This window comes from Musca autumnalis, unplaced genomic scaffold, assembly GCF_047663935.1.
Source record: "Musca autumnalis isolate F117 unplaced genomic scaffold, ASM4766393v1 scaffold_5, whole genome shotgun sequence".
In the NCBI taxonomy this organism is placed as follows: domain Eukaryota; kingdom Metazoa; phylum Arthropoda; class Insecta; order Diptera; family Muscidae; genus Musca; species Musca autumnalis.
In genome coordinates, this window is record NW_027412088.1 from 66863287 (window position 1) to 66889180 (window position 25894).

Consider the following 25894-nt stretch of genomic DNA (forward strand, 5'->3'; position numbering starts at 1 on the left):
TAATAAATCTAAAGTTAATTGAAAATCATAAAATTATTTATTTTTTTACATAAGACACTTTTTTAACAAAAAGTACGCTTGATACCATGATACAAAAATGTATCCCTGTGTGTAAAATACACCAATATGAGCAAAGAGGGGATGATATCTTATACGAGAAATTGTAAAAGTGTAAAACCCGACTTTATTAGTTATTTTGTATGTATACGTAAATAAACATCAGCTGACAGTTTATATCCTCGAAAAGCTAAGTGTAACCAGCAAAGATTAACCCACTGGATCTATTAAACCCACTGGGTTAACCTTCAATAGTGTAACCGGGGTATTAAGTGCATTACTGCAGCCCAGATGGTCATAAACATAAAAACATTAATTAATTCTCTTTAGAGTTGAGCTATAAGGCCTTTAGAGATACATTGAAAAATTAGGGGTCTACCGAAGTCCCACGCATCCAACCATTACACTACGTTTCACGGGTGGTAAAGCCGATCTTCAGGTGTATTAGGATGTTGTTGTTGTGGCAGACGAAGGCAAAGCTTGGAAACTAGTATATATATCGCACTTCGTTAGAAAAATGTATATGCGAAATTATGTCAGTTAATTGAAACTCCAAACTTTTCCTATAGTCCTGCTTGGTAATCCCATTTTTTAATGTTCACAAATGCTATGGTAAGTTTTATTCCTACATCATTAGTAATTGCTCTTCTATATCAGAAGATTTTTTATTTTTGATTTGATCATCAATTATTGTCTACTAAAGTTTTGACAAGTTGATGGTGGCTTAGAACGCTAAGACGCCGGCAACCTTGACACTCAGTTGTCGGAAACTCAATTGGAAGGAAAAACTTCAACATAGTGGAAGATATCGATGGTATTTTCTCAAAAATTATTTTTACTGGTCGAAAATCATCTTATGTCTGGTCGGCATCGTTTCGTGATTTCGAAGGCGTTTCGTGATTTCGCGCGGAATCATGCAAAATTTATCATGATTTCCCATACAAAAATGAAATCATCTCATTTCGTGATTTCAGCGAAATCAACATCGAAATCACAGTACACATGATATACAACCCTGTGTTTGCCTAAAAAAGTACCTAAAGTTGCAACACTTTTCACGTATCACAATAAACAAGGTAGATGGTCAATTGCTGCAACAAAAAATTTTAGTATCAAAATTTGTAAACAATGTGAATAAAATATTAAATTACTTTTCTTAAATGCTATTTTTCATTGTGTTCCCGTACTTTTTTAATGGTAATGTTAGAAAAAAGCGAATTGTCAAAAAATTATTAAAAATTCCGGGAACGGAAAAATGACGGAAATTGCAAAAACTCCAGCATAAATGTCAAAATCAACGTATCAGCAATCATACCATGATCATGCTTGCTGCTAGTTTCTACTAGGCCAAAATTGTATGGCAGAAATCAGGAGAAGAACACAACTGTTATCGATCAAAATTTATTATGATGCTTCAGCGATAAAATCATTTTTTATTTTTCCATTTGTTGGAACCATACACAATTAATACGATATATAGATAATTTTACGATAATTTTCGAAATAAAGTTGTAAAGTTATATATTGTCGTATATTTTTGATGACTAATACAATTTACAATAACTTGTTTTGAAAATTAATGTTCGATCAGCTGCGGATATGCATCTACCTTGATCATTGTGATATGTTTGAAATCAACAAAAAATAAATGTAAACACCGGGGTGTATTTCAGGATTTCGTGAAATCCAGTGGATTTTGGAGCGCAAGTGTAAATTTGGCATTACGTATCTTCAAAGCAACTAATATCCCATGGTAAAATAATTACAGGTAGTCCCATCTCAAAAATGTATGTCGATGCAACTCTGTTTACCGGTACGCTACCGTGTCAAATACAAAGCAAAACAAAAATTGAATGACATTTAGTAACAACAACAAAATATAATTTTTTGTTATTTGTTTTTGAAAATACCAAAAATAACAATTAATTATCCAAATATTTCAAAAAAGAGAAATATATATAGTTGTGCATCATCTGGACATATCTTTAAGATGCGTGCGACCATTCAAATTCATTTGTCTTGCTGCAAATCTTATCTGATATTGAATAATCCTTTACGACGTCTACAATGCTTGTGTATGTGGATGCATGTTTCGAAGATACAATCACTTAAACCCGTATTTTGTTTGTAGGTTGGAATTGCAGAACATTTTGGAAAAATGAAAAAACAACAGATCCAATTTAGTGGCTTAAACCCGTTGAAACCACAAGGTCTTGCAGTGTACGTTATGGCTTGGAAACCGAGTTATGAAATATGGTCACAAGATGGTTGGTACGAGTATAAATTCATGCGAGACACCGTGGTGCAGTGATAAACGCGGCCGCCATGCACTCAGATGGTCTGCAGAACATCAAAATTTTCGGCGGTGGCAAATCTCTTCAGTAGAGTTCGCATGCATTTCCTGAGTGGTGATTGATTATCCCTTCGGGGATGTTGTGAGAACATACATATCATACCTGAAATTCCCAAAGACGTAACCCTCACCGTAACCCTTTGAGGGTTACGCCTTTGGACATTTCAGGTGACGATATGTATGTGTATATGTATGATGCAAATTCAAAAATATATGTAGATTAAATGGAAAAATAAACCAACTGTTTTTTCTCAAAATATTTTATTAAAACCAAATGAAGTTTAATTTACATACATATATTAAGACAAAAGAAAAATCTTACTAAAAACTTCGCATCCATCTAATATTCTTTTTAGCTTCTATGAGATTCTAATGAATAAAATACCCTTTTTGGTGCTTAGGTTTCTATTCCTAATCCGTTCTCTCTGACCATTTGAGCCTTATTCAAGAAATCTTCTTCAATAGCACAGAATTCAAGGCATTAAGGAAGGCCACACTTTTCTCAATGTTGTCGATGGTAAAGTTCTCATCCAACGGATTTGATTCAGGTATCAGGTTGACAACTATTCGCGCCATAGAGAATTTGATGTAAATCGACACTTGAAACCACATTGTTCAACACTTTGACCTTGGGTTATGGACTCCTTGGTGATATTATCAACAGCAGGAAACGTTGTCGTGGTCACCATCATGACTCAATCATAAAGGCAGATAACATTTAAACATGCTCACTGGTTCGAGACAATTCAATTTGAAGTAATTGTCCGTAATTGTACATCAATGCCCCTGGTTATGCTTTAGATTCAGCATACATTTGTTTATAGTCCACCGACTCCGTGGCAATCTTCTGTTGTTATCTTGCAAGGATTCCTTTTCATTATTTGCCGAGTCCTTACCGCTCAATTCACCAATTCACGAAACTTGGTTAAGGTCCATAGCGCTACCAACCGTGGGAGCAGCGGTGAATACATATATTCTTCGCATTATGACGATCAAAAAGACAGAAAATATTGAGCAAAGCATTTTTCGTGTCAATATATTTTGTAAATTCAAATGAAAATGTCATTTGTGTACATGTGTACATTCATTCAATGTCAAATCCCGTTTGACAATGAACGTACTTCAAATTCGAAATTTAAAAAAAATTTTAAACAGCTGTGAGCATGAAACTACCTTTCTTGTTATACCATGCTAATATCCATAGGACGGATACTATTTTTGGAATTTAATAATAATCTGATAAAGCGAAAGGAATAAGACCAAATCTTTTGGAAACGGGTTAAAAACCCACTTTTATGGATTGGTATGGTCTTCATTTTTATTATGCAGAACTAGAGCTACAAGTTTGCCAAAGATCCAAAAATGAAAATCCAATCGGCTTCCGAGATATGAAGCCAACAACTTATAAACATAAACTAAGATTAGCCGGCTGTAGACGAAGCCATAAAGTGACCGAGCAGTTATTGCTGATAGACGTAGGCGTCCCGACAACTGTGACGTAGGCGTCCCGACAACTGCAAAAACAGTTTTAAAATTTTGAAAGAAAATAGTCGATTTCCTTTTGTTTTCCGTTCACATATTTTGTTTATGTCTATGTTCTTTTGTTTTCAACACATTTCAATTATTATTTCATCTATTTTTACAAAAATGCCAAAGATTTTTCTTCCTTACTGTCTGTGAAAAAAATGATGGACAGCTGGGAGACAAACGACAAATGTATGTATGTGTTAGTAAATCAGAGTTGTATTTGAAGACAAACTGTCTGGTGTAAACGCCTAGTTAGTATTACAAACAATTAACACGATACGATAAAGCAGTAAAGTTCTATATTGTCGTATATTTTTGATGACTAATTCAATTTACAACAACTTTTTTTGAAAATTCATGTTCGATCAGCTGCGCATATGCATCTACCTTGATTATTGTGATATGTTTGTCCCAATTTACATTAGGCAAGTTTACTTGCGGCAATTGTCAGTTTGATGAAGAGAGAGGTGAGGTATATGGTAACCCTTTGCCTCTCAATACCCTCTCTCACCCACAAACTGACAATTGCCGCAAGTAAACTCGCCTAATGTAAATTGGGACTTTGAAATCAAGAAAAAAATAATACCCCGGTTACACTTAACCGGATTAACCCAGTGGGTTTGGGTTTCAAATGTCAATTTCATAGCGCAAATAAATCCTCTCGAAGTGGGTTAACCCGCCAAAAAAAACTCTAGTGTAACCGTACTATAAGGCCATATTTATATTATAGCCTTTGCAGGGTAAAACTTCTTTATGAGGATTTATTTGAAATATAATACCCCGTTTATATATAACCGGATTTAACAAACCGACTGGGTTTTAAATGTCAATTCCATTGCTTATATTTCAAACAAATCCTCATAAAGAAGATTAACCCTGCAAAAAGCTCTAATATAAACAGCATATAAGCAATGGAATTGACATTTAAAACCCAGTGGGTTTGTTAAATCCGGTTATATATTAACGTTCTATAACCGTTCTATTAGATGTAAAAGCCGCTTATAGTACATTTACATATATCAGGGTTTAAGAAACCCACTGGGTTTCAAATGTCAATTCCATTGTATATACGTCAAACAAATCCTCATAATGAAGGTTAACCCAGCACAAAGTTATAATATAAGGTCTGTGCGATAACACAGAAATTTGTGCAATTTTTTACAAACTTTTACAAAATGCTGTTCGATAGCAAACTTGTTCAGTAAAAGAAGTACTTGCAAGAACTTGCAAATTCTTTTTACTTGCGAAATTATCGAACAAGCCTAATAGCCTGTTTATATTATAGCTTTTCCTTCCTTATGAGTTTTTATTTGAAATATAGGTTAAACGTCAAATGAAATCCAGATGAGATTTCATTTGACGTTTGAGCTATGGAATTGACAGTTAAAATCGAGTGGATTTACGAAATCCACTCGATTTCAACTCTCAAATCCATATGTTAAACGTCAAATGAAATCCAGATGAGATTTCATTTGACGTATGAGCTATGGAATTGACAGTTAAAATCGAGTGGATTTCGTAAATGTAAACTTAGCATAACCCTTCAAAAAGCTACAATATAAACACGGCCTTAACTGAGTTAAAACGAAGGAACACAGCTATTAAATTTGTTTTTGCTTATTTTTCAATTTATAGATCCCTGGCTTAGGCCGCTTGATTTCCAGCTTAGTGGTCCCTACAAAAAAAGTAAACTTTTTGCAATTGCTTTGTTCTCATTCTAAACATTTAAATTATTGTTTTTTACCTTGTTACATATGAATTTATTAACTTTATTAACAACCAATTCATTTTAAGTAAACGAACAATGGATACCGATACAGATCTTTCGGAAAGCACTGGTTTGCGAATGTCCTTGCGTGAACGACCTCGTAAATTGCATGCCGAACGGAGGTTAAGGAGCGATGATCTAAGTTTTTTAGATGATTATGAGACGGAGAAAACGGTTCGACCAGAAAAACGAAAACTGAAACGTAAATTAAATCCAAATACTCGTTGCCTTTATGATGAGGATGGTAAGATGCGTCACAATGGAAAAGATGTATGCGATTGTATGGATGATGAGTGTCCTGGATGTTGGTATGAATGTGAAAATTGTGGTTCAACAAAGTGTGGCGTACAATGTAGGGTGCATCGTAAATTTTACTATGAGTCGATAACGTTCGATGGCAAGGACGCTATAATACGCAATAAACATTTTCCAGTCAACAAATAGTGGATGATATGAGATTCTCAAAAGGAATGTCCAATGTGTGTAAGTGGATGTATACGTCGTCTCCGCGTGTAATGATGGTATATTTTTAAACATCATACATATTTATATTAAACAAATAAAATTATTTGTACTTTTATTTATGATAGAATTTAGATTTATATTTCGAAATTATTAAAAATGTCTCAAAATAAGCAGCCAATTTTAGTATTTTAAAACACAATTAAGAAAAAACATTTAGTATAAGATAAAAGCGTATTTATTTGTAAATCCCACATATATATTTGTATTGTCATTTGATTATGTATTAGAAATAAACGAAAAAAAATAAAACTAAACAAAAATACATTCATATCGCGTCTTTTCAACAAAAGTGTAGTAACTAAAAATTTTATTAAAAAAGGATACATCATGCATAATGGGGGATTATTTTGTCTACTCTTTCATCAAAAAATTACGTTTTGTCACTCTTCATAGCCGGAAAAGAGAAATACATGTATTTAAAAAGTAATATAGGCCTCAACGGATAACTTTAGCAGATAAATTAACTTATAATACCCTTCACACATTGTGGAGTAGGGTTTAATAAAGTACCCATTTGTTCAATAAATAGCAATTGTCTACTTTGTTAATAGTTATGTAACTAGTTACTCATTGATCCTATTTACTTTACACCCAAAAATGGCACAAAAAAGGTAGCCTATAGCCTGCTTTTGCCACTGGAAATGGGCTAAATCATAGAAAGGGTGAACAATTTAAGAGGAATATTTATATCTGTGGTAAGTATTGCTATCTATCTTGACGGAATACATTATCGCGTCATTTCATTAAACTTGTATATATGTACATATTTTATTTCAGGAACTTTTGAATGATCTGAAGGACACACGAGAAAAACATTCCAAGGACCAAATAAACATAAGTCGCTGTATCAAGTAGTAACGCTCTAGTTCCAATATCAAGGATCAAGATGGGCCTGTCGTATCCATAAGTATACAAGATTATATTGTCATTAGTAAAATTTTGCACATCATGTAATAAAATAAAGTGTGGATATTGCATATGTGCATTTACCCATTTATCTGTCTTTAACTTTAGTATTTTTGACTATCATTTCTGACTACCTAATTGACTGGTTACTGGTAATGCAATGAAGGGACAATTGGGTTTCCCAAGACTATCGAATTGGGTGGTTACTGGTAATGCAGTGAAGAGACAATTGCCTTCACACGACTATCGAATTGGGTGGTTACTGGTAATGCAGTGAGGAGAAAACAGACCCCCTCCTATGACATCCCCATTTTAAATTCACTAGTCTATAACATTGCGAGTAGATTGGGTGGTAACTAGTGGTGTTTACCAGTAGCTAGTTATTCCCTAGTTACCCGAACAATTGGGTAGTTATTAAAAAAGTTACTTTAGATAGTACATTACATTTTCATCCATGGTATAACAAATATATATATAAGATATAAATATATATAAGGTAAAGCATGGTACAAATACACAGGTAGCCGCATCGGTAATTGTTGGTAACATAAGATGTCAAAATTTGACATCAATTCAATGCAATTGACACATTATGTTACCATCAGCTGGCTTGATAATGCTACCTGTATTATTGTACCATGAGGTAAAGTAAATACCATGGTACAAATACACAGGTAGCCGCATCTGCAATTGTTGGCAACATAAGATGTCAAAATTTGACATCAATTCAATGCAATTGACACATTACATATGTTACCATCAGCTGGCATGATAATGCTACCTGTTTTATTGTACCATGGTAAATACTACAACAAATACAACTCATGGTATAATAAGGAAGGTAGAACAGGTTCGAAAAAACGATAGAAATTCAACCCTACACGTACGCCCGCTTACTGTCAGAATTGTTATACTGGCATATGCAACAGGTTTCCTTTGGTTGTTTGATATTTGGTCTGTTCCAGTACTGCAATAATCTACTAATTTTTACTATTTATTTCGATAACATAAAGGAACAAATGTTATCGTAGTAAAAAGTAGTAGCTTCTTGCAGGTTCTGGAACAGAGCAATTGTTTTGTCATTTTATCCAATTCGTTAAAACAGCGAAAATGAATGAAACATAAATATTTGTTTTCATATATACATCGGAACCCACGGGAGTTGCCAATCTTCTACTGGGCGCGTCTTCCCGGGTGGCGGATGGGAAGGGGGTTTCTGAGATATGCGGGGTCGGCAGCGCCCGAGGGAAACTGAAGGTGTTTACTGTCTCCACATATCTCAGAAACCCTGGGGGTTTGTTTCTCTTTCAAACCCCCCGTGGACCAAAATTGGATCGGGGTAGTTCCCTTAAATAAATCAACTAAGATGGGTAAAAGACGTAAAAGGAGTAAAGTTACGGTGCAGGGAGTTAATAACCCAGTACCGGCGGTAAGCGTTGGTGAGATCACAAGCCACGTACCGTCGAGATCAAGCGATTGTGATCCGGCTGTCTCAGGTGTGGATGCCTTGGCACCTACAGCCGTAACTGCTACAAGTGCAGTATATACAACCCGAAATATTGTTGACGGACCGGTTTTTCAAAAGGATAATGCTCTAGCCAAAACTGGTGTTAATCAGTCCACGGCTGACAGGACCGAAGGTTTGGGCGGGGACGACCTACATCTCAAAGTGATTGGGGACAGTCTGGAGAGACAGAGTAGGGAACTCCTTGACCAACTGGAGAGACTTGTTCCGACCATACCACCAGAGGACATGCTCAACAATCTCACCCTCACTGACGACGAACTGGACATTACGGTGATCCCAGCTGAGTCAACAAGAAGGTCTGATGACGACATGTCCACTGACGGTGATGTGGTCGAAGAGGTTGTGAACCTTGGTTCGCAACCACAGACAAGTCGCAACCAGTCTGGTCCTGTATCGGCACCAGCCGATACTAAGCTTCGAAGGCAGATTGCCACGGAGTCGATGGATGTTGATGGAGAACCTAGAGATGATCCATCAACAGCCACTGACTCTAAGTCGATGACCATCGAGGGGGAATCAACGGAAGCTCCAACAATTGCCACTGACTCTGAGTCTCCGGCCTGCGTTGGGGAATCCAAGGAAACCTCATCGACGGACACCGACGCAGACGCAATTTCCGCCAAAGAGGCTTCAGATACGAGGCACTACAAGCGTGCAGCTTCGTATCTGCGCAAGTTCGTGGGAAGGGACGCGAGCTCGCATACTAGGAGAGAGATCATGTTCATCAAGAGCAAGCTGAAGTACATGCGGAAATTCGAAAGAATTTATCCAAATGCACCCAGATGCGAGCTCCTGGTGGACAAAATCTTTCTCCCGAACCCTGCTTCAGCTTCAGCCAAAGACTCAGTAGAGACTGCGGCGACAAGCAAAAAGGTGGAGGTGAAGCCTGCTGCTTCTGACAGCAAGGTGGAACCTAAAGCTGTTCCGAAGCCGAACCCGAGCCAGAAGGGACTGGAAAAGGATAAGGGGCATAATCCGACTCCAAATGATTCTCGTAAGAGTAGTCAACTGGAGAAGGTGACTGTCCCAAATCCGGCTCCTACCCCAACTAATGAGGGTAAAGCGGACGAACAGAAGGTGTCTAAGACCTGCGCAAGCCACTCGGGAGTAACGACGGGTGGATCGACTGGGACACCATCGACTTCGGAGAAGACGAACAAGTCCTCGCAGTCAAAGACTGTGAAGCGAGTTCGCTCTTCAGAAGGCCCTCAGCCTTCGCCAAAGAAGACGATGATCTCTCAGACGGTCAACACGGCGAACTCCTATGCTGGTGTCCTTGCTCACAAAGCCAAGGGAAGCAGCACCAGTACTGAGAAGGCGTCCACCTCCTCAGGAAAAGCTGTTACCAAGGCACGTGAGCGAGGACGTAGGAAACCCTACGCCAAAACGGCCACGGTGGCAAACGATGACGAGCTCCTAGTAGCAATCATCGACCGAGCTGACCCCTTCGGGAAAATCAGCGAAAGTCACTGGTTGCTCTTCGAGACTCGGCTTCGTTTAGCCATTGTGTCCACTGAGGCGAACCAGGGTGACCGTCAGTTTGGTGGCGCCTTCCTTCACAAGGGAGTTAAAGTCATTAAATGTCTCAACAGGAGCTCGCAAGAGTACCTTAAGAAGACAGTTAATGGCTTTGATGAACTTTGGGAGGGGGCAAAAATTGCTGCGGTGTCTATAACGGAGATTCCGTCCAGGAAGGTATTCCCAGCATGGGTTCCCCCACCTACCGTGGATAAGGAACTTCTGCTGAGGATGCTGGAGCTCCAGAACCCCGGTCTCCTTACTAAGGACTGGACTGTAATGAGTCTCACCCCTTGTAAGGAGAATGGAGGGATGGACATTAAGATGGCGGTAGACTCCTCAGGAGAGGAGTACCTTAAGATTCGTGAGGGAAAACTGAACTTCGGTTCAGGATGGGTTCGGTTCCGACTGAGTCCACCTCGCGGAAGTCAGTAGGAGTAGGCAGGCGGCAGGTGCTACGCATTTTGCAGATTAATCTGCATCATTGTAAAGCAGCTGCCGCCGAACTACTCCTGTCCCTCACGAACTCAGAGGTAGACATTGTTCTAGTCCAGGAACCTTATATATATAAAAATAAGGTCTCTGGACTGAACAATGCCAACTTCGAGGTCTTTGCATCGTCCGAAGGGGACAAGGTGAGGACCTGTGTGGTAGGTAGGAAGAACCTCAATCTAATCTTTCTATCTAATTACAGTAATGGAGACATGTGCACGGTGCGACTGGAGAACGGCAGGGAGAAGGCCACTCTCCTGTCCTCAATCTACATGCCGTATGAGGACCCTGATCCACCAAATCAGGGGGTACACAGGCTGCTGAAGGAGAACCTGGGCGTTTGTAACGTTATCCTTGGATGTGACGCCAACGCCCACCATTTTCACTGGGGCAGCAAAGACACAAACACTAGAGGTGAGTCGATTTTCAATTTTATATTATCTTACAATCTAAGAATACGTAATATAGGAAACGATCCCACCTTTAAAATTAGAGGCCGGGAGGAGGTCATTGATCTAACCCTGTCTAATTTAGATGATTTTGTCGTCAGGAACTGGAGGGTATCCAACAAATGCTCCTTTTCGGATCATATGAGGATATACTTTGAAATCTCTTTCGACGGAGTCCGCCAAAATCCTTATAGGAACCCGAGAAGGACGGACTGGGGAAGGTTCACTGATCTGACGAACCATCAACTGACACTTCCCGGAAGGATAGAAACAGTTGCTGAGCTTAACAGTAAGGTGTCCAACCTAACAGAAATCCTTCTTCGCTGCCATAAGGATGCCTGTCCATTAACTTATCCTGGGAAGAAATCCCAACCGGTGTGGTGGAACAAGGATCTTGGCGAACTACGGAAAAACACCAAAAAGTTGTACAACAAGGCGCACTCGACGAAACTTGACAGTGACTGGGAATCGTATAAAGCGAGTTTCACCAAATACAAGAGTGAAATCAAGCGCGCCAAAAAGAAGTCATGGGTTTGTTTCTGTGAGTCTGTAGAAGGGGTAAACGACGCTGCCAGATTCCGTAAGATACTCTCGAAGGACCCCAAATCCATCGGTAGTGTCAAAAAACCGGACGGCACGTGGACAGACTCAGGTCTTGAGACTCTAAACCTTCTAGCTGAGACCCACTTCCCTGACTGCACGGATGCCAGTAACCTTCACATTGAATGTGACAACTTCCAAGTCCAAGAGTCAGTGGACGAGAGCCTCATTGATAAGGTTGTAAGCAGAAACAAAATAAAGTGGGCAGTAAGTACATTCAAACCCTATAAGTCACCTGGTCCAGATGGAGTAATTCCTGCGATGCTTCAATTTGCTGCACCGCAGATATACCAAATTCTGGAGGAGATCTTTAGGGCCTGTTTGTTTCTTTCCTGCGTACCAGATCTGTGGAAAGAGGTAAAGGTAACTTACATCCCCAAAGCGGGGAAAGCCAGTCACTCTGCACCGAAAGACTACAGACCTATTAGTCTATCCTCCTTTCTCCTCAAGACACTCGAACGACTGATCGATCTGGAGATTAGGAGCTTTGTAGACACTGCCTCGCTGAGCGACTCGCAGCATGCCTACATGAAAGGTAAATCTGTCGAAACTGCTCTTCATGAGGTCGTGGGTTTCATTGAGAGAAATATGGAGAACTCAAACTTTACCTTGGCGGCTTTCCTGGATATAGAAGGAGCCTTTAACAACGTAAAACTTGAATCCATTCATCTCTCGCTTAGATCGGTCAACACCCCGGGAACCCTGATCTGCTGGATAAAGAGAATGCTGGAGAGCAGGATCATAAATTCCAGTATCGGGGAGTTGACAACAAGGAAGACAGTAACACGAGGTACTCCCCAGGGAGGTGTACTCTCACCGCTGCTGTGGCTACTTGTGATAAACAATATTTTGGCGGAATTCGACAATCAGGGCATCAAGGTTGTCGCATACGCGGATGATGTAGTTTTACTAATAACTGGCAAATTCTTGTCCACTATTTCGGAGCTTATGCAAGGAGCCTTATCAAAGCTGTCTCGTTGGGCCACCACAAATGGCCTTGGTGTAAATCCAACGAAAACAGAACTGGTATTGTTCACCAGAAAGCGTAAGCTTGGCGACTTCATACCACCAACATTGGATGGAGTGCAGTTGCATCTATCTCCTGAGGCCAAATACCTAGGTACAATCCTGGATTCTCAACTGAGATGGAAAAGGAACGTCGAGGAACGGACGAAGAGAGGTACGATCGCACTCTATTCATGTAAGAATTCGATTGGGAAAAGTTGGGGTCTAAATCCAGCTATTATACACTGGTTGTATAATACTGTGGTGAGACCCATCCTATCCTACGGATGTCTTGTCTGGTGGCATGCGCTTCGACACAAGTCGAACTCGGGCAGCATAGACAAGGTGCAAAGGGCAGCCTCGATCCTGATAACTGGAGCTTTTAGAAGTACACCACAAGCAGCTCTGAACGCGATGCTAAACCTCTTGCCCACGAGAATTAGCATCAAAGGTCAAGCAGCACGTAGTGCTCTAAGGCTACATGAATTGAATCGTTGGCGTGACAGCACCTATGGTCATGCATGCATTCTTCGGGAGCTAGGGCCAAACCTTGGCTTAAATCAGCAGGGGAAGTTCAGCGACTACTTATCACCAATCCATAGATTTGATGATTTTGAGGTCGTTATCCCTAGTAGAGATGACTGGATCCGTGGTAACCCTCCTCTGGACGGTCTGGCTTTCTATACAGACGGTTCCAAGATGGAAGAAGGTACCGGAGCTGGCGTCTACTGCGAAAAGCTTTGCCTCGAGTACTCCTATAGGTTGAACAGCGACTGTAGCGTTTTCCAAGCAGAAATCTTCGCGATCAAAATGGCCGCAGAGTTGATAAAAAGTCTGGATGCTGAAATCTTTGAACCGGTGACTATCTTCGTTGATAGTCAGCCGGCTCTTAAAGCCATCAAATCCCCCAATATCAAGTCTGAGGCCGTTCTTGAGTGTAGAACTGCTTTGGCGAACCTAACTAACGCTGTCCGACTCTGCTGGGTGCCGGGTCACTGTGACATTGTGGGAAACGAGAAGGCAGATGAATTGGCAAGACACGGATCTCAATCAACAAGTCAAGCTATCACTGTTTCTATTAAACCACCCATATGTCACGTTTTTCGGAAGGTGGAGACGTTCTTTGAAGAACAGGCCAAGGAACTATGGCATAATGAACCAAGGTGCAACGTGTCAAGGGCCATTTGGCCGAATCTTTCAACAAAGAGAACAACTTCGCTTTTAAGTCTGAGTAAATCAGAAATCAGGGTATTGACGGGAGTCATTACCGGCCATTGCTACATCCGAGCTTTTATCGGCAAATGGCAGGATGATGGCGTGGACTATTGCAGGCTCTGTGAAGATGAGGAGGAAACGGAGACGATCGAGCATATTCTATGTCGTTGCCCGATGTTAACTCGAAAGCGGTATAGACTAACAGGAGTACGCTTTCCTCCAAGCTTAACCTTCTACTCAAACATGGAACCAACAATCATAAACAACATCATTAAAAATCTGAAGTGGCTGGGACGGCGCGACCCATAAGCGTAACTACTTCTCTGACAGTTTTTTCCACCATCGCCAAAAAACCACCATCTCTGTCTTTATTACATCTTCATTATTTCTTATAATTAATTCATTTATTATTATTCTCCAAACCACACCCCCCTTTTTTCTTTATTCTTCTCTCTTTTCTCTTCTCTTTTCAGGTAATTCTGAACCTCCTTTTTTTCTTTATGGATGATCACAATGGACCGAAAGGTCTCCGAGTGGCGTAGTCAATATACATATATATTGACTACACATCCCCAAACCTAACCTAACCTATACATCGGAACACGGTCAAAAACTTATTTTCAACTTAAGTTTGATAAATATATTCTACAACGGCTCTGTAATTAACGATTTCATTGCAATTTATTTTGAATCTATTTTGAAAACATTTTTAATATTTTTCAAAACAAACACATACATACACACAAAATAAAAACTTCAAATTGACAAAAGTCGGTCACACTCAAAAAAAAAATTGAAATTAGATGTGAGTTCTGTTATACCTTTCTATTTATACCATGATACAACTCAACAACAACCACATAGAAATTTGTTTTTGTTTGTAATATTAGTGTCAAAGGTATATGTAAACAAAATAAAGAAATGTCTATAAATTATTTGAATTTAAAAAAAACTAATAATTTTTCACATTTGATTGAATATTTTGGAAAACATGAATGAAAATTCGTTACATTTTCAATTTAAATGTTTCCGCATCATTCCGTTAAGTGCATAATTTCTCGCAGAAAGTAGAATTCTTGCAAAAATGTTTGGGGTCTCTGGAAATTCATTGAAAAAGAAGAAGTTGGTTTAGTCTTTTGTTTTTGAAATCAAAGAAGCACATGTTTATTAGGGCTTTATTTATTCAAATTTAACCAAATACCTCACATATTAAAAAACGTTGTATCGCCTCTATAAGCGGTGTTTTATTGTGCGGATCGGCGTTCGGACTTGGAGGAGGTTACATATCATTGATATGAAGAAGTCTTTCTGGGAAAGAGTTTTTTTCGGAATGATATATTTTTTCCTCAAAAAAATATATATTCTTAATGTACATCGAAATAGAAATAATTGCTCTGTTCCAGAACCTGAAAGACGCTGCTATTATTTTTTACTACGATAAGATTTTATCCTTTACTAGCAAAATTCCCGCTACTTCGTATGCGGAAAGGATATAAAAAACAAATAAACAATATATAATATGGAAATGACAAACACTGAAAATTTGGTCGCACTAATACCAATTTTAATCAATATTTATTTTTATCTTAGTACTGTACGTACCCCTTAAGTTCGATTTTCAAAAAGATCAGCCGTATCTCACCCTTACACATTAACAGCGAGATCAACGTTGCACACCAATACACACCCTAACTCCAAAAAATAAAAATTCCAGCACTGTCCCTACACCCAAAAACAAATTGAGTACCATTAAGTAATTTTCGTATACTTATGGTACGTATTTCGACGACATATCTCAGCCATATACGGACATTAATACAAAATAATTACAGTAAATTTCATAATAATTACAGTAATTCCAAATCTCAAGATTCCAGCTGTATCCGTTCGTCCAATTCCAAATTGTACCAAACTTAGTATCAAGTCGAAGTCTTCGTACCCATAAGTAAGATTTTCCAAAACTACCTCAATCCTTCACTTTAGTAGTAATCTTACTTCCAAATTTCAGGATTCAAACTCTATCCGTTAAACCAAATTAAAATTGCACTAAATTTAGAACAATTTAGAATTTTCGTACCAATTTTCAAAACTTCCTCAATGCAACAGGGCTACAATAATCATACTTTCAAATTGCAGGATTCCACCACTATCCGTTCACCTACATACAAATTGTACTAAATTTAGTACCATTTAGTGCTTTTCGTAACCATAAGTTTTCTTTTTTAAAACAAACCTGAATCCTACTCTTCGACTGTAATCGTAATTCCAAATTTCAGGATTCCAGCTCTATTAATTCACCCGAATCCAAATTGTATCAAATTTAGTACCATTTCTTTCCCAAACAAAAATTTCAGGATTCCAGCTCTACCCGTTCACCCAAATCCATATTGTACCATATTTAGTACTTCTCGTACCCATACGTACGACTTTTCAAAATTTCCTCAATACTACACTCCAACAGTAATCTTAATTCCTAAATTGTACCAAATTTAGTGCTTTCTGTACCCATAAGTACGAATTTCCAAAACTACCTCAATTCTACTGTCCGGCAGTAATCTTAGTTCCAAATTTCAGAATTCCAGCTCTATCCGTTCATCCAAATCCAAATTGTACCAAATTTAGTACCATTTAGTACTTTTCGTACCCAAAGGTACGAATTTCCAAAACTATCTCAATCCTACACCCCTACAGTAATCTTAATTCAAAACTTTAGGATTCCAGCTCTATCCGTTCACCCAAATCCAAATTTAGTACTGCTCGTAATCATAAATACGAACTTCCAAAACCATTTCCTTATTTCAACGCCATTTCCCAACCTTGATTCCCATACCAAATTTGAAGATTCTAGCTTTATAGGCCGTTTATATATAACAAGGTTAACCCAGTGGGTCTGGGTTTCAAATGTCATTTCCATTGTATATACTTCAAACAAATCCTCATAAAGAAGGTTAACCCTGCAAAAAACTATAATATAAACGCCGTATTATCCATTAAAAATATGCAATTGGTACCAAATTTAGAAACTTTTAGTACTTTTCGTACACTTATAGGTCGAGTTTTTAAATTTCCTATGTACATCTTCCTAACTCTCCATCAATGACCACTCGTTCAAAATTTCAGAATTCTAGCTCTTCGCGTTTGCCTAATACAATGGATTCCATATTTAGTACACTTTAGCACTTTTCGTACCTTTCTACGACGAATTTCCAAAAACCCCTTTACACAAAAACAAATTGTACCAAATTCTGTACAATTCGATTTTCCAAAACAACCTTAATCCTTCACTTCAACAGTAACCATAATTCCAAATAACAGGATTCCAGCGCTATCCGTGCACTCAAATCCAAGTTGTACCATTTGGTACATTTCGTACCCATAAGTACGAATTTCAAAAACTACTTCCATCTCAATCCTATACTTCAACAGCAGTCTGACCAAATTCCAGGATTCCAGCTCTATCCGTTCCCCCACATCCAAATTGTACCACATGTAGTACCACTTAGTACTTTTCGTACACTCCAATAGTAATCCTAATTTCAAATTTCAGGACTCAAACACTATCCGTCACCCAAATCCAAATTCTACCTCTATAGCCTACCGCGAACGGGTTGCAAATTCTAACTCTTTCCGTTTACTAAAATTCATACTTTAAATTAAAATAAATAAAATTAAAATACTTAAAATTCAGGATTCCAGTTCTATCCGTTCACCCAAATCCAAATTGTAATAAATTTAGTACTTTTCTTACACATAAAAACGAATTTCCAAAATTTCCCCAATCCTATGCTCCAACAGTAATCTCAATTTCAAATTTCAGGATTCCAGCTCTGTCCGTTCACTCGAATCCCTATTGTACCAAATTTAGTACTTTTCGAACACATAAGTACGAATTTCCAAAACCACCCTCATATCTCAGTCCTACACTTCACAGTAATCTTAATTCCAAATTTCAGGTTTCCAGCTACATACACACGTTCACCCAAATCCAAATTGTACTAAATTTAGTACCATTTAGTACTTTTCGTACCCATAAGTACGAATTTTCAAAACTACCTCAATTCTACACCCCACCAGTAATCTCAATTCCAAATTTCGAGATTCCAACTATATCCGTTCACCCAAATCCCCATTGTCCCAAATTTAGTACCATTTAGTACTTTTCATTCACATAAGTAAGAATTTCCAAAACTTCCCCAGTCCTACACTCCAACAGTAATATCAATTCCAAATTTCAGGAATCCAGCTCTATCCGTTCACCCAAATCCAAATTGTACTAAATTTAGTACCATTTAGTACTTTTCGTACATTCAAGTTTCCAAAAACCCTTTGGTGCATCTTTCTTACTCTTCATCAGTGATCCTCAGTCCAAATTTGAGGAATCAAGCTCTATCCGTTCACCCAAATCGAAACTGTACCAAATTTAGTACTATTTAGTATTTTTCGTACCCTATGTACGAATTTCCAAAACTTCCACAATACTAAACTCCACCTGTAATCTCAGTTTCAAATTTCGAGATTCCAGCGCTATCCGTTCACCCAAATCCCCATTATACAAAATTTAGTTCCATTTAGTACTTTCCGTACACATAAGTACTAATTTCCAAAACCACCCTCATATCTCAATCCTACACTTCAACAGTAATCTTAATTCCAAATTTCAGTTTTCCAGCTCTATCCGTTCATTCAAATCCAAATTGTACTAAATTTAGTACCATTTAGTACTTTTCGTACCCATAAGTACGAATTTTCAAAACTACCTCAATCCTACACCCCACCAGTAATCTCAATTCCAAATTTCGAGATTCCGGCTATTATCCGTTCACCCAAATCCCCATTGTATCAAATTTAGTACCATTTAGTACTTTCAATACACATAAGTACGAATTTCCAAAAGATCTCCAATCCTGCACTCCAACAGTAATCTCAATTCCAAATATCAGGATTCCAGCTCTATCCGTTCACCCAAATCCCTATTGTACCAAATTTAGTACTATTTAGTACTTTTCGTACACATAAGCACGAATTTCCAAAACTACCCTCATATCTCAATCCTACACTACAACAGTAATCTTAATTCCAAATTTCAGGTTTCCAGCTCTTTACGTTCACCCAAATCTAAATTGTACTAAATTTAGTACCATTTAGTACTTTTCGTACACATGATTGGTAATTTTCCAAACCATTTCCTTTTAGAAGCACCACTTCCCAACCTTGATTTCCATACCAAATTCCATGATACTAGCTATATCCGTTCAAAATATACAACTGGTACTAAATGTTAGTACTTTTCGTACACTTAGAGGTTGAATTTCAAAAAAACCCTTTGGTACATCTTTCTAACCCTCCATCAGTTACCCTCATTCCAAATTTCAGAATTCTAGCTCTTCCCGTTTGCCTAATACAAAGGGTACCATATTTAGTACCTTTTAGTACTTTTCGTACACTTCTAGGTCGAATTTCCCAGCCTTATCTCACCCCTACACACCGACAGCAACCCACAGTCAAAATTTCAGCTTTCTAGCTTCAGCGGTTTCGTCTGGGCGATGATATGTCAGTCAGTCACTCACTCATCACTAAAGGGCTGTTTACACCATCTATCAATGTCGTATGAGATGTCAAATTTTCTACCTGCGAATGTTGTACACATAGTGTGACCACTATGAAAATTTTCATCTATCAAAATGATTTGGCAACTCATATGTAAATTTTTCATTTAGGGGGCGCTCTATTTGATACGGCATTCTCGTATGTAAACACAAATTAATCAGCTGTTTTCTGGCATTCTCAAAAAAAAAATGAAAAACAAAATCTTTTAAAAAAGAAAATGGAGAGTTATGTACATATATTTAAATATTTAGAAAAGTAAATAAATGGTGTTTATAATGTTATTTTCAGATCGATTGGTCGAAAGAAACAGTCTTGGAAATTATTGCTTTGTGCCAAAAACATAAATGCCTCTATAACCCCAAAAGCCTATTATACCACAACAAACATGCTAGATATTCATTTTCCTTCAACGAAAATTAAAATTTGCGCAAATTTGCAACTCAACAATAAATGTAAACAATGACAAAAACAGCTGTTTTTATATTTATAGGTTATGTCATACGAAAATAACACTTGTAGGTATGAACGCACAAATTGAATGTTGTACGTATGACGTCAATTTTGACAAACATAGAGAATGTCGAATGGGTGAAAGAAATTACAGCTCATATGACATTCATAGATGGTGTAAACAGCCCTTAAGCTCTTTTATATATATAGATGATATCGAAAACAAAAATAGTAAAAATTAGTATATTCTTGCAGTTCTGGAACATACCAAAATACATATATAAAATGTCGTATGGAATTTGACACTAAAGAGCAGTACACATTGTCAGTTTTGAATGTCGATATTTCGCAGTTATCGATAACTGTCCAATCGTCCAGCAACCACAAAACATTTTGTGGTTGCCTGATGACTGACAGAAGTGAACGGACACACTGGCAAGCAACCGATTATTTAAGCAAAACTGACTGTCAAAACTGATCGTGTGTACCCCGCTTAACGTTATAACCCAGTTCAGTCAGCTATGTATTACTAGCTTTGTTCCTTTACTTTTTTAATGGTAAGAGTGGTAAAAGAGAAAAGTGTCAAAATTGTTCAAAATTGCTCTCTCATGAACATTTTACCAGAAAAGTAAAGGAACGAAAAAATGGTAGATCCGGCAGCAATGTCAGAAAAAACATAAAAAAAATCAAATTTCGTCTTTTATTTCACAGTTTTCAATTTAGTGTTGTCAGTGTTCGACTTTTTCTTCGGTTTTTCGTCCATTTTGTTAAATTATCGTCAAACAAAAGTCGATAAATCAGTTCTGCCATTTTCTACCTGCAGAAATTTTGCTGGTAACCTGTGGTAGAAGAGAAAGCCATTTTCGCTCTCTCTCCCCTCTCACTCTCTTAAAAACTGCTTCCAGTTTTGCCACTTTTCGGGGTTAAGGAACGCTTTGCAGGTTAAAAATGGTAACAAATGGTTAAAATGGTAACCTCAGGTAAGTAAAGGAACACAGCTACTATTACCTCTTAAGGCCCCGGCACATACGGTCCGTTCAGCGTCGCGTTACAACAACCACATGAAAACTTCAAGAACAAACTTGGCATCACTTACACTTTTTTCATATGGTTGTTGTTCTTAACGCGTGACGCGTCGCACAACGGACCGTATGTGCCGGGGCCATTATTGTTTAGAGTTGTACAATCTAGTTCAATTGAAAGATCTAGTTCAATAGCTCAGCTCTTTAAACTGAACTAGGTCAGTAATCTAGTTCATAGTTCACTGTCCAGTTCAATCATTCGGATCAAAATCGTTCATCGGCTCTTAATCGGTCGTTTGATGAAAACGCATACATACACCAAATACAAACAAAAGACTAATATATTTTAACTACTCCATAACAAAAATATTACATTTACATAGTTTTATTGCATTCTTAAATAAAGATTAATTAATTTAAAAAAAAAAAAACATCCTTCATGTAGAAATTGTTATTGCGTTGTGCGTGTGTGTTTCTTTTTATTTTTTCCCTTTTTCTATCCATAAAGTAAGGCTGTTATGTCCCGTATGTTTTTGTAGAAATCGCATTTTCGGACAGCTATTCCATGTACCTTGATCTAAAACATAAACAAACTGATAGCATTACGAAGGCATCCCTTAACATGTACGACGCCGTCACTTTATGTGAACGACATGTTGAACTAGATTGTGAATCGTTCTTTGATCGTACGGTCACCGACTGATTATAGTTCAGTGAACTATTGAACTATATGGACTGATCTAGTTCAGACGCTCTTTTCAATGAATCGTTCAATTGAACTAGTTCGTTCATGAACTATACAACTCTATTATTGTTCTACCATGATTTTCATCTAAATATGTTTATTTTGTCGATATTTCTCAATGTTGTTAACAGGGATGCCAACTGTTCCAAGATAAAAATCGCTACAGCCACATACGCACCATAGGTCTGTAGCGATTTTTAGAGGTAATTTACACGAGGAAACAATGTTTCCTCTAAAACGTGTGTTCCGTTTTGATTCTCATTCGTAATTGCATTTTCAGGGTTGCGCTGTTTAACAAGCGTACCTTTTGAACGGTAGACGTACGTTTTTACATAAAGTTACCAAAAATGATTATCTACCTATTGTACCATGGTAGAACAAATACAAGGTAAAGTTAATACTACAACAAATACAACTCGAACAACAACCACAAAGGAATTTGTTTTTGTTTGTAAACCTTAGTGTCAACGTAAATGTAAACAAAACAAGGAAATGTCTATAAATTATTGGAATTTAAAAAACTAATAATTTTTCACATTTGATTGAATATTTTGGAAAACATGAATGAAAACTCGTTAGATTTTCAATTTGAATGTTTCCATATCATTCCACTAAATGCATAATTTCTCGCAGAAAGTAGAATACTTGCAAAAATGCTTCGGGTCGCTGGTAATTCATTGAAAAAAGAGAAGATGTTTCAATCATTTGCTTTTGAAAACAAAAAAGCACATGTTTATTAGGGCTTTATTCTTTTCAAGTTTAACAAAATACCACACATATTAACAAATATTGTACCGCCTCTATAAGCGGTGTTTTAGTGTGCGGCATGTCGTTCGGACCTGGAGGAGGTTACATGTCAATGATATGAAGCAGTCTTTATGGGAAATAGTTTTTTTTTTCTGATGAATAAATTTGTTCTTCAAAAATATATATCCCTAATATACATCGAACATAGAAATAAATACATAAAATGTCGAATGGAATTTGACACTAACACTACAACCCAGTTCAGTCAGCTGGGTATTGCTGCTACCTTTTCTTGTTCTACCATGCTATTGTACATGAATATTCAAAAAACAATTCTTTGGAAAACTACAAAAACAGGTAAAAAGAAAGGGTTAATAATAAAAATAACCATTCATGAACAATTCCGTAAAAAGTATGACACATTAGGGTAAAAAATACCTGTATTACCTGTCGTAGATTGTTAAAAAATGGGTATCAATTCATGAAGTAGTGAAATACCTTACTATAACAATTGCAAGAAACATTTTTTTACAACACAAAATAAATAAATTATTATGAAATTATTATTTATTTCTTGCACATATCCATCCAAAAGTGCCTTTTGTACGTTTTTGTACAATCATTTCTACATTTGTTCCCAACACTGACCAATTTTGCGAATGAGAATCAAAACGGAACACACGTTTTAGAGGAAACAAGGAAACATTGTTTCCTCGTGTAAATTACCTCTTACCTTAAAACAGTTGATATTCCTGCTTAAACAGTGGTTTTTGTACGTCAAAAATCACCACAAGTAGCGGGAAAATCACCAAATTGGCACCCTTGGTTGTCAATGTTTGTTTTTGTCAGCTGTTATGCGTTGAATTAAAGATGGAAGTTCTCACGTTTCTCCCTCTCTCGCATGGCCCAATTATACAGGTCCTCTCTCAAGCGAATTCAAACAAAAACAAAGATTTGAAACGTCAAAATCATGGGCCAATTATAAAGGTCCTATCTCAAAAACAAATGATTTTGATTTGAGCTGTCAAAATTCATATTTGTCATTTGAATTCGCTGTGAGGTAGAGAAATGTCAAACTGTAGAGGAACAGGTAGATGTATATCGAAAAAAGAAAACAAATCAACTGTATGTTGTACACGTAAAATGTCAACATTTGTTGTGTTTCGTACAGTGTTCGAAAATAAACACTATGGTATCGTACCGTACCGTTCTGTACCGTACCAAGGTGGATAGGTACACTACGATAGTGTACCGCTCCGGAACACAAACACTAAAAAATATTTTAGTGATACTATACCGGAACACAACGATAATCGTAGTGTACCGCATGCCGGAGCACTAAAAATCGTAGTGCTCCGACTGCGGAGGACTAAAAATCGTAGTGTTCCGACTGCGGAGCACTAAAAATTTTACTGTTCCGGCTGCCGGAGCACTAAAAATCGTAGTGCTCCGACTGCGGAGCACTAAAATTTTAGTGTTCCGACTGCGGAGCACTAAAAATTTTAGTGTTCCGACTGCCGGATCACTAAAAATCATAGTGCACCACGTGTTGGAACACTAAAAAATAATAAATGTATTATTTTTTCTTAGGAAAATTAAATATTTGGTTAAATTTGATCAAATAAAAATTAAGACAAACTGTTACATCCATGTATGTTTAAATTAGTTAAACACATTGCGAAATTTGGTCAAAATTATGAAAAACAATATTTAATTTTTTGTGGAATGAAGCACAAAGATCGTCGTGCCGGAGTACTAAAAATCGTTTTGTACCACGTCTTGAAACTATAAGGTAATGAACCATACATGAATTTATTATGATTTCGGAGGAAATTAAATATTTATATATATTTTTTAATAAATATAAATTAAAAGAAAATGTGAAAAACATCTGATTTGGTTTTTGGACAATGGAGCACTAAAAATCGTAGTGTTCGTCTGCGGAACACTAAAAATCGTAGTGTTCCGACTTTCGGAGCACTAAAAATCGTAGCGTACCACGAGCCGAAACGCTAAAAATAACGTTAAGGTAATCGTCTGTTTATTACGATTTATGAGTGAAATTAAATATTTTATGTTTTTAGGGTAAATAAATACATATTAATAAATAAATATTAGAAGTAAATGTGTAAAATATCTGATTTGATTTTTAGACAATGGAGCACTAAATCGTAGTGTTCCGACTGCTGGATCACTAAAAATTGTAGTGTTCCGACTGCCGGATATCTAAAAATCGAAACAATGGAATAATAAAAATCGTGGTGTTCGGTTGTGGAGAACTAAAAATCGTAGTGTTCCTACTGCCGGATCACTAAAAATCGTAGTGTACCACGTGCAATACAAGCCCTGTTCCTTTACGTTCAAGAATCTTCAAGTTTTACAACTTTTTACTCGAAAAGCGTTCCTTTACTTCAGACACAATACAATTCATATGGGAGCAGTTTTCAACTTTTACTACTTTTGCCGGTTTTACCATTTTCAGAAGTAAAGGAACAGACCAACAATAAGGCACATGAGTTTATTACATTTGATGGCTTTTGGAGAGTTTTGTTTACAAGTTTTTGCAAGGAAAATTTTTCTTGTAAGAATTTGCAAGTTTGATCAGCGGATTTAAATTCGAATATTTTGTGGCGCTCTTCTTGTCAAAAACATAAACAAACGTTTGGATATAAAAATAAATAGAAATAAAAAAGGGAAAAATTATGAAATAAATTATGGAAAACGATAATTTAAATAAAATAACTTATTTTGTAGTTTTTGGTGACTACCTTTTTATTTTATTATGTACATATTTATTTAATTTTTTCCGCCAACATCTTCTTCTTCTTCTTCAAATCACCTGACTTCCTGCAAGTTTTTACAAATTGCTGTTCGATAACAATCTGCAAATTTTTAGCTTCGAGAGAGTAAAATTTGTGGAGAGACGTTACTGAGAACTTCCTGAGTACTTGCAAGTACTTTTCACTTGCGAAGTTATCGTACAGACCTAATTAAAAACTGTGAAATAAAGCCATGTTTATATTATAGCCTTTTGCAAGGTTAACCTTCTTAATTAGGATTTACTTGACGTATACGTAAAGGAATTGACATTTGAAACCCAGTGGGTTTGTTAAATCCGCTTATATATAAACTTACTATAAAAGACGAAAATTGATTTTTTATGTTTCTTTTTGACATTGCTGCCAGATCTACCATTTTACAGTTCCTTTACTTTTCTGGTAAAAATGTTCATGAGAGAGCAATTTTGACACTTTTCTCTTTTACCACCCTTACCATTAAAAAAGTAAAGGAACAAAGCTAATGTTTGCGGAAATTGTACCTGTAACTTTTTGTATCAAAAACAAAATTCCTCAGTGAATGCAGTTGAAGAAAGTATGTGG

The 25894-nt window shown here is 37.1% G+C and overlaps 2 protein-coding genes across 2 annotated transcripts; both read left to right on the forward strand.

Moving 5' to 3' along the window:
• Positions 1–5598: 5598 nt before the first annotated feature.
• On the forward strand, positions 5599–6498 carry LOC141406462 (ARL14 effector protein). The gene has a single exon (XM_073991939.1). The coding sequence runs from the start codon at positions 5742–5744 to the stop codon at positions 6147–6149; it is 408 nt and encodes a 135-aa protein (XP_073848040.1). The 5' UTR covers positions 5599–5741; the 3' UTR covers positions 6150–6498.
• A 1790-nt stretch (positions 6499–8288) lies between these two features.
• Positions 8289–14537, forward strand: LOC141406463 (uncharacterized). Its single transcript, XM_073991940.1, has 3 exons — positions 8289–10817; positions 10877–11088; positions 14417–14537. Exon 1 carries the CDS (start codon positions 8503–8505, stop codon positions 10615–10617), a length of 2115 nt encoding a protein of 704 aa, XP_073848041.1. The 5' UTR covers positions 8289–8502; the 3' UTR covers positions 10618–10817; positions 10877–11088; positions 14417–14537.
• The last annotated feature ends 11357 nt before the right edge of the window (positions 14538–25894 follow it).